This window comes from Pygoscelis adeliae, unplaced genomic scaffold (genome assembly GCF_000699105.1).
Source record: "Pygoscelis adeliae isolate BGI_AS28 unplaced genomic scaffold, ASM69910v1 Scaffold38, whole genome shotgun sequence".
Taxonomy (NCBI): Eukaryota; Metazoa; Chordata; class Aves; order Sphenisciformes; family Spheniscidae; genus Pygoscelis; species Pygoscelis adeliae.
Window position 1 is genome coordinate 14,701,961 of NW_008825614.1, and position 8,974 is coordinate 14,710,934.

The following is an 8,974-nucleotide window of genomic DNA, read 5'->3' on the forward strand; positions in this document are numbered from 1 at the left end:
CAGCTTGGTGTCATCAGCAAACTTCCTGAGGGTGCACTCGATCCCACTGTTCATGTCGCCGACAAAGATGTTAAGCAGTGCTGGTCCCAATACCGGCCCCTGAGGAACACCACTCATCACTGGTCTCCACTTGGACATCGAGCCATTGACCGCAACTCTCTGAGTGCAACCATCCAGCCAGTTCTTTATCCACTGAGTGCTCCATCCATCAAATCCATGTCTCTCCAATTTAGAGACAAGGGTGTTGTGCAGGATGGTGTCAAATGCTTTGCACAAGTCCAGGTATTTTAGAAAATTGTAAACGACTTCTTTTTTAACTTTAAAAAGAAAGTCCTCACCTCTCAATAACCTGTGTCCTTCATGTAAGCTGAGAGGAAGCAGGACGTATGAACCACACTGCATTGCTCAGTATGATTAATCTCAACTTTTGCTTTCAAGTTGGGAATTAATCTTTTTGCAGCATGTGATTTTTAATCCATTTACTGAGAAAAACCTATGAAAAAGACTCTACGGGAATTCACCATCTGCATGGGAGAGCAGGATTAAGCTGGGTGGGGAAACTTCCCCCCCGCCCGAGTTTTGTGCAGTTTTACATCATGCCATTTTTTGGCCGTCCGCAGACCACAGTTTGTGCTCGGTTCCACCCCCCAGGCCTGCCAACAGCGCTGTGGTTTCTTTGGCATTTGGACGCTACATGCTGGAGCCGTTTTTTGCCCCCTGTGCAGCTCCTGTCCCTGCTGTGAAGCTCGTGTCTCTCCTGGGGTACTGTAAGTACTAACTTTTATGGGAATACCGATCTCAGAGCCTCTCTGCCCTGGACCAGGGGCACTTACGGGGTGCTATCTTCCGGGATAACTGTGGGATTGGGGCCCTGTCTTACCTCCTTGGCCACACAAAACTTCCTGATCCAAGGTGCTGGTTTGGGGCCACTATATTCTCCAAGAAGGGGAATGGGCCTCCCTGTTGACCAGCTGGAGCCCTAGGTCGGGGGGATTATGCCAAGTACGGGAGTAGAAACTCTTCATGTATGAGTGTGCAAATGCCACCTGGGTTGAGGGTGTGAGGCTCAAGGTTTTGGACTCCCTGCCTGGTGCACCCAGCCTGTGAAGCTGTCCTGCCTGCTCCAGGCTGGTGTATGTTGGCACGGGGACCTCTGTGAAGAGGGCTGCTGAGATGTCCCTGCAAACTTATACCTTCCCCCCAGGCAGGCATGGATCACCCAACAGGAACCAGGCTCCTGGTCCCTCTTAGGATCATAACTCAGCTCCCCCTTCAAATGCTACACACTGAGCCATACCTGTAATGTTTTCTGACATCTCTCATCCCGGGCATCCTCTCTGTAAAGATGCAGCCTTCTCCCTAGCATCCCTAGAGCAGGGAGTGCTGCTGTATTTTTTTTTCCTGCATGCGTCGAGCATGGGCTACAGCTGTAGCAGTGTGGTCTCCTCTCCAGACATGGTCCTCACCCTCAACTCCTGGAGTGTCACCTGGAGTGCCCGGCTGCAGACGGCTCTCTCCATCATCAAACTCCTGGCTCTTGCACTCATCATCGTGCCAGGGATGATGCTGCTGGCCCAGGGTAGGTGTGCTGCTGCGTGGCTGAGGGATGGTGCTCAACATGCCTGCCTGTCACGGCTTTTATCAGTCCCTAGTGACAAGCGTGGTCCTCCTATACCTGGCAGGAGCTATCTCTGCCTGTGTGCTGGATGTGAATTAGCTGGGAGCTGAGACCAGGGTAGTTGGCACTAAGCTGCATCATTGCACTGGGCTGATGCAACTGGCTCAGCTGTGCTTTCTCCGAAACTGAGCCAGCCTCAGTGCCTGAGGCTGTGTGAGCCTACCCAGGGTCATACAGGCACCTTCCTCTGCAGATGGTCTTTCTTTGGTGTCAGACTTGCCTTTTTTCAGCGTGGCTCAAAAACCTTCCAAAGCAGCACAATTTTGATGGGCATCAGGGATGTGTGACGGCATCCCATGGTGACCCAAGCCAGTCACAGCTGTGTAATGAGTTACCAGCCCTCAGCTGAGCCCTGGTAACTGCATCTCTAACCTTTCTGTGGCTTCAGCTAACGGTTTTTTACTTCCTAATTGAGATGGGCGGTAGCTTAGTAAACTTACAGTGGACTTGTGCAGGATTGCACACTCGCATCCAGAGTGGGGAAAAAAAACCTGCCAGTAGTATCTTCCGGGAATGACACAAAAGTAATGGCTTTAATCCAAGCCTCAGTTTATAGAAAAGCCCAAGGCATTCCCACTCAAGGGATGAAGCCTGCTCCCTCTTCATGCTATTACCTTCCTCTGCAGAGAAAACAACACAGGCAGCAGGCTCCACATTCATGTTTCTTTCTGATGTCTGGAGCTGGGTCCTTTGAACATGCGAAGATCCCCTCGGGCTGGCAGCACTTCTGAACTGAAGGACTGCCCTGCAGCTAGAAATCCTGAGCCATTATTGTGAGGCATGCCTTCAAATGACAATCTGGAGTCCTGGCACCCGTCCTCCTCCAGCGAGGAGGATAAGTGCTGGTGACATCTGGAGGGAGAATTCACCAAGAGACCCCAATATGACAGGTTGTATTTAACGTGACTCATGGGGGACTGTAAATCACTCATTAATGTACTGCAGATGATAAATCCTTTTTATGCACCATCACTTATCAGCAATCATTTTAGAACATAAAAAGACTACTCCAGTAGGCCCACTCCCATATTTTAGTTTAGTTTTCTGCAAATCTATTTTGTTTTTGACTTGTTTTTTGTGCTTAAAAATCAGTTTTGTGCTTTTAAATCAGTTTGCCTGATTCCCCTGCCTTGTTCCACTTTTTTTGGTTACACCCTTGTCCTTTCCTCTGCCATTACCTTCCCTTTGGCTCAGGTTTGTTTGAGAGACTTGCTGGGCCAGTGTTTCAAACCCAAATGCCCAAATCTCGTCACAGATCTCCTTGCAGAGGCACCTCCATAGAAGTGGCCTGACTTTCTCCATGTGCTCCATGCCATTTCACCCCTTTCCTGGTGAATCCCAACTAGGTGAGCTCCGCACCCTTTATTTTTAAAGAGAATTTGATATGGAGAACTGAATACAGATGTGGAACCAAACCTTGGGCCACCCGGATTTGAAAATGTTGGAAATACAACTCCTTTTGACTGTGTTTTTTATCGGTTTTCCTTTGAATGAGAGGCCATTAGGTGCTTCTCCCTTCCCTAGTTTTTTTTGGAGTTTGATAAAATACGGTTCATATCCAAAATCTTGATTTTTTTTTTTTTTTTTTTTAAAAAAATGGTGGTGTTATTTCAAGCAGGGAACTTTTAGGAAAATTGGGGGAGCTGGTAAAATGGGATCACTGTCTGAGCCACCTCTACTTTTTAAATTTTATTTGTTTTGCCCTCTGTGTCCTCAGTTCCTCCTGCGGGCGAGCCTCGGTGGCTGGCAGGGACGGCGGGCAGGGAGTGTGCCCGGAGTGGGGGGCCAGGCTGGCGGTCCCTGCTCCCGCTCCCTCCTCCACCCCGGTTCCCATGCTCCGGCCAGCGTGGGGCTGGGGTCAGCGCTCCAGCAGCGGGATCAGGAGGGAGCACAGTGAGGGCTGAATTAGCCGCCTCGCTGGCTGCACCACATCAAAGAGGAGTGTGCATCCAGCTGCTTAGGGGGCTGTGTGGGGGGTGGAAGAGGGGGGTCAACCCAGCGAATTAATTTTGGGCCTAAAGAAAGGACAGGACAACTTGGGTCCTTTCGTCTCCACGATCTCCCGTTCCCACAGCAGGTTCTGTCTGAAACGGAACTAGCCGCCACTGTTGCCTTTCCTGAAATGTTTCCCGTAGCTGGACGGAGGACAGATTTTTTCTGTCACTGTTTGTGAAGTAAATGCGTCACCACAGCACTGCAAATTAAAGCAATGAAACAAATCTGAATACCTGGCTCCGAGGAAGTCACAAGCATTCTTCCCAGGTGTGGGCAAGAGGTACAAGGCATGTTATCCCACAGGAAGGAAGCCCATCTCTGACGTTTCCCTGCTCCGTGTCCGTTGTTTATCTCTTCCGCAGGCCACACCGAGAACTTCCAGGATGCTTTTGACAGACAGTCGCTGGTTTTGGATAAGCTACCCCTGGCTTTTTACGCAGGCATGTTCGCATATTCAGGCTGGTAGGTGTGACGGGAGGGCACTTCATGGGCAGCAGACTGGTGTCCGAGACATGGCTCAAACTCTCCCCCTGTCTCTTCCCACCGTGCAGGTTTCAGACCAGCTTTGTGCGTGAAGAGTTGGTCAGACCTGAACGGTAAGGCTGGGAAGAAGTTGTCTTGGGTTACCAGCCTCTGCGGTACCGTGGCTTTCCCAAACGCAGTATGGGAGGGAATAAGTTTGTGGGTTCACCTAACCGATGCCAGCTGCAATCTGCAGTAATACTGTGCATAACAAGGGATAACAGCTTGTTCTTTGTGTGTCCCTCTTCCCCTTTTTTGTAGAAATATCCCCCTGGCTGTCATCGTGTCCGTGATCACGGTAATTGTGGGATACATGCTCACCAACATCTCCTATTACACGGTCCTGGGAACACAAGATGTTCTGGCTTCTCCTGCTGTAGCTGTGGTGAGTCGTCACCCCTACCGTTATCTTTCCTCAGTGTGGTCAGCTTATGCTGAAGGGGTGGTCATGGCAAGTATTTCGGAGATGATTTTCCTATAAAATGCTTTATTGCTTTGTCATTTCTCTGGATTATTGGGCAACAGTAACTTCTTTTAGTCTTGCCTAAAAGATAATGAAAAATAACCTGCAGATTACAGTAGAAAAGGCAGGATTTATGAGTTATATTTTACTCCTTCAGTGGAAGAAGTTTTCTTTCTTTTGAATCTGATGTTGTCTAGAGATCACCACATATTCCTAAAGTCATGCTTGCTCTTCCTCCAGAGCTTTGTGCAGCGAGCCTTCAAAAGCCTGATCTCCGTGGTCCCTGTCCTTGTCGCGCTGTCCTGCTTTGGAACCATGAATGGAGGAATCTTCACGTTTTCAAGGTCATGTCCATAAGAATTTATTACTCTTTTGGCTTACTGAATCGGAGGGAAGCACCGGTGACCTGTGCAACTGTCCACCCACGCGATGGCATTTTAGCAACTCTAGTGGGAAAAATAAAGCCTTTGACTCCCAGGATGTCAACTACAGGATGATCCCTGTTGGCTGTCTACCCTTTCTATTTCTGGCCAGGTCCAGTCTTTGGTATCTAGGGCTGGTCACAAACAAAAATTTTTGTCTTCTCCCCCCACCTTTCAGTTTAAATCTGCAGTTTAAAGTGAAATGTCAATGTTTCTGGTGAACTAGAGGCTTTGTTGATGTTGGCAGCTGCTCAGTGAGACCGAGTCTTCTTTTGCTGGGCTCACCCAGCTGCTCTGCTGCAGGGCACAGGGTCCCTCTGTTGTGAGGATCTCTGGCTAAAGGCAAACTCTCCCTTGAGGACTTTGCTTTGAGGTCAGTGAAATGTTACTGGGGACAGGCTATTCCTAAAGCAATAGTTGAGGCTCAACAAGTCTTGTTGTAGCAATAAGAAAAGCTTTGTTCCATGGAAAAATTATCTTGCCAGTTTCACTGGCTACTATGCTGCACGTCCTTATGGGAGCCTTGAAATTGGAGAGGAGGGCAGAGCTCATGGAGAAGCACGTCATGCTGGTCCCGAGGAGCTGAGCGAACTCTCTGGAGCCGGTTCTGTTTCACAGATTTGATTGCAAAAGGAAAAATCAGTTGATATGAAAGGGAAGTTTCATAGCGTGAAAACTAATGAGTTATTTGATCTGCTACGCCGAAGTCCTGTATTGAATACAGGTGTGGAGAATCCTCCCTGTTAGCTCCTCTAGATAGTGGTTTTCTTTGAGGATGAGAAGTCCCCAGACAGCACAGGAGTTCTGCGTATCCCTATCGCCTTTCTCTCCCCCTTCCTGGCACCATTAACATAATCACTGCAGAAAGGCCACATAAACAGTGATGGGGCCTCCCTGGCTGCTGGCCAGCCACACCCTTGCAAAACCACAGAGACAGCAATAAAACCAGTTTTACACTCATACCCCAGCTGCTTTGGGCCCTGCTCCAGCCCAGCTGATGCTCTGGCATGGTTTGTTTGTGGATATTAAATTTATAAAATTGGATTCAATGCATTCTCCCTAATTGCCCTTTTTTGAGTCAAAGGAGGGATGGAGGCAAGGAGCTCTCTGCTGTCATTTTGTAGCTGGTCTCGTGTGTAGCTGGCCTCTCGGCAGTACACCAAACTATATTTTCCAACAGCTGGCCACAGGATTGAAAATCCTCTATTATTTGAGGAAATTGCACTTTATTTTCTTATGTATATTTTTTTATATATGTATTTTTATTTTTTATATATATATATGAATATATGCATCAAGACTGATAATCCCCTTTCATAAACTCACCAGCCTCTTTTATAAAGAATTTAAGATTGTCACCCCTCCACTTCCTACTGGAAAGATTAACCCCTTTCTCTTCTGATGGCAAGAAACTTTATTGCTTCTGTTTCCAGCCTGAACCCATTCATGGTCACTTTGGACTTGCCCGAAGGTCTCTGCTAACGGGCCACCCAAGGGGATGCTGCCAATGGTCCTGCTGGTGGGCTCTGTGCTGCGTTGAACTAACTGGTCCTGGGAGAGCTATGGGAATTCAACATTCGTTTTTTCTTCCAAAATGCCCCAAAATTGCGGCTAAAGGCAGAACTGTGGCCTTGAATAGCAGATCTGTGCTGGGGCGGGGGGGAGTGCCTTGTGGCCTCGGGTCAGTCCAGTGACTGATCTTCTCATTTCTAGTCTGGATGTGGGATGCTAATGCATAGGGCTCCCTGTCTTTTCCTAGGACGCTCTTTGTGGCTTCCAGGGAAGGACAGTGGCCTCCTCTATTCTCCATGATCCACATTCGAAGGCATACACCCCTTCCTGCTGTCATGTTAATGGTAAGGAGATCTGACTGTGTGACTTGCCCTGTTCTTGCAGTCTTGGCTTTCTTGCAAAGCCTGGAGAAGCTGAGGAATTTTAAAGGGTGTTGAGACACTAAGTCAGCCTCTGAAAAATAAAGATGATGGACTACTGGAAATGGCTGCAAAGTATTAAGTCCCCTTGTGCCAGCAGTGATATCGAAACCCACTACCTTGAAGTCCCTGCCTTATAGCCTTGGACACCTTTTTTAAGTACTGTCCCTACCGTCTGCCACGGTTGCTGCTTGATATTGTCCTATGAAAACACCTCTGCCAGGCTTTGGCTATTTGGAAAACTGAAATTCCCAGGTGTAGTGGAAATGCAGGGAATGAGCATTTGCAGAGATGCTCTCAGCTTTGGTTTGGTTTTTTTTCCGGCAATGGTCCAGCTCCATCCTAACTGTTAGGCAGTGCCTCTTGCAGCTTGGCTGACCTGCTAAAAACTTAGCAGGTATCTTTGTAGGTAGCCTTTGTACTGGCAGCGCATGCTTTTGGATCATGCATGTTTTAATTGCCCTGCCTAGGACATAAAGCATCAAAGATGCTGTTGATCTTTGAAAGGATTGCTCCTTTCTGTAGCACATCATAATAGTGCGTTTAGGCCTTTTGCCTTCAGTCTGTGACACTGTTTTGTAAAGCGCTCTGACCTCTGAAATGTTGGGGCTGTGAAGTAGCTGCCTGTGATTGCAGGGGGCCTGGAGGAGGTGATCCATATTACCCTTTCTAGTCTGAGGACCATAGTAAGGCTTTAATGACTGTATTTCATCTTCACAATGCTCAGTTCCCTTTGGTTACTGCCATGGTGTGTATCGGAGATATCTACCATCTAATGAACTTCTTCAGCTTTTCCCGATGGCTCTTCATAGGATTAGCCACCCTCGGGCTCATTGTCCATCGCCACCGTCACCCGGAGCTGCACAGCCCGTTCAAGGTAACGCATGGCCTGTATCTAACAGCCAGGAATGCAGAGGGTTGTCACTTCTCTCTCCCTTATTTGCTAATAATTAGAGCATGACATGGCCACGATTGCCTTTAGGCTCTAAGGGGCTTAGGCTCTAATCCCTGCTGCTCAGTAAGGCATATAGGGAGCCTGCGAGGAGGGACCCTTGCCTGGATGTTATTTCAATGGTAGGTAAGTCTCAGCTCAAGCTGAGAAGCAGGAGGGCTTGGGGGAAAAGAGCATGGCTGGAGGGACCCTGGGAGCAAACCTGACCCAAGAGGAGTCATCTCCTGGCATAAAAATATTGTATAGTGTAAAGAAACTTGCGTGCAAGTATTGCTGCTGCAGGCCCCGAGGATGTGCGCAGCGCGTGCATGCGTACCACAAAGCGTTTTGTTCAGCAGTCAGCTAACAGCAGCTAACGGCCAATGCAGTGTGTGGCCCCATAGAGAAGGACCTGCCCTCCGACCCCAGGGAGAGGAAGGAGAACGGCTTTGTGAGCCTCCAGCCGTGTGTGACCTTTGCGGGCCGCCCATTGTGCCAAGAGCCCAGGCGGCCGGTGGGGTTTGAGGAGCTGGCTGACACATGCAGCGTCCAGACTTCTCCCATGCTGGTTTCCAACCAGTGCTGCTGGTGCACCTGTTGTTTTCCTGGTTGCTGGCGGGACAAGTCTGCAGGAGAGTACAGGATTTACTGCGCAGGCACCGCCCTGCCTGTGCACCTGCAAAGCTCCAGCACATTCGGGCTGGTGACCATAAGCAGAGGCATTAAAAGTGGGCAAAGGGAAGGGGGGAAGCAAGGGGATTCAATTCCCCCTCCTCAGTGGGAAGTTGGAGGACGCCTTGTCCTCTCGTGCCTTTTCTTAGCCTCCAGCTGGGCGCCTCCAGTGGCCCTTCTCACGCTGCTGAGTGCGGCAGTTCTGCTCATGGGGACCAGTCGGTCACCTCATGTCCAACCAGGAGTTGGTGCTGGAGCAGCTTTCTTGCACTCAGGTCACCTTTCCCACTGCCAGATAATGTGCAGAAGGAGTTTGGTCGGGGCGGTACTCGAGCCTGCCGCAGTTTGTTCATGGCCCCG

General features: G+C 49.3%; 1 protein-coding gene across 1 annotated transcript in view; it reads left to right on the forward strand.

Annotated features, from left to right (window-relative positions):
• The window catches only part of LOC103924412 (cystine/glutamate transporter-like), a 16,678-nt gene that overhangs the window by 4,797 nt on the left and 2,907 nt on the right, over window positions 1-8,974 (forward strand). Inside the window, exons 3-10 of the mRNA XM_009332937.1 lie at window positions 652-767; window positions 1,454-1,579; window positions 4,036-4,135; window positions 4,225-4,269; window positions 4,457-4,580; window positions 4,899-5,002; window positions 6,840-6,936; window positions 7,739-7,888. Of these exons, the coding sequence (XP_009331212.1) occupies window positions 652-767; window positions 1,454-1,579; window positions 4,036-4,135; window positions 4,225-4,269; window positions 4,457-4,580; window positions 4,899-5,002; window positions 6,840-6,936; window positions 7,739-7,888 (862 nt within the window). The remainder of the gene's footprint in view (window positions 1-651; window positions 768-1,453; window positions 1,580-4,035; window positions 4,136-4,224; window positions 4,270-4,456; window positions 4,581-4,898; window positions 5,003-6,839; window positions 6,937-7,738; window positions 7,889-8,974) is intronic.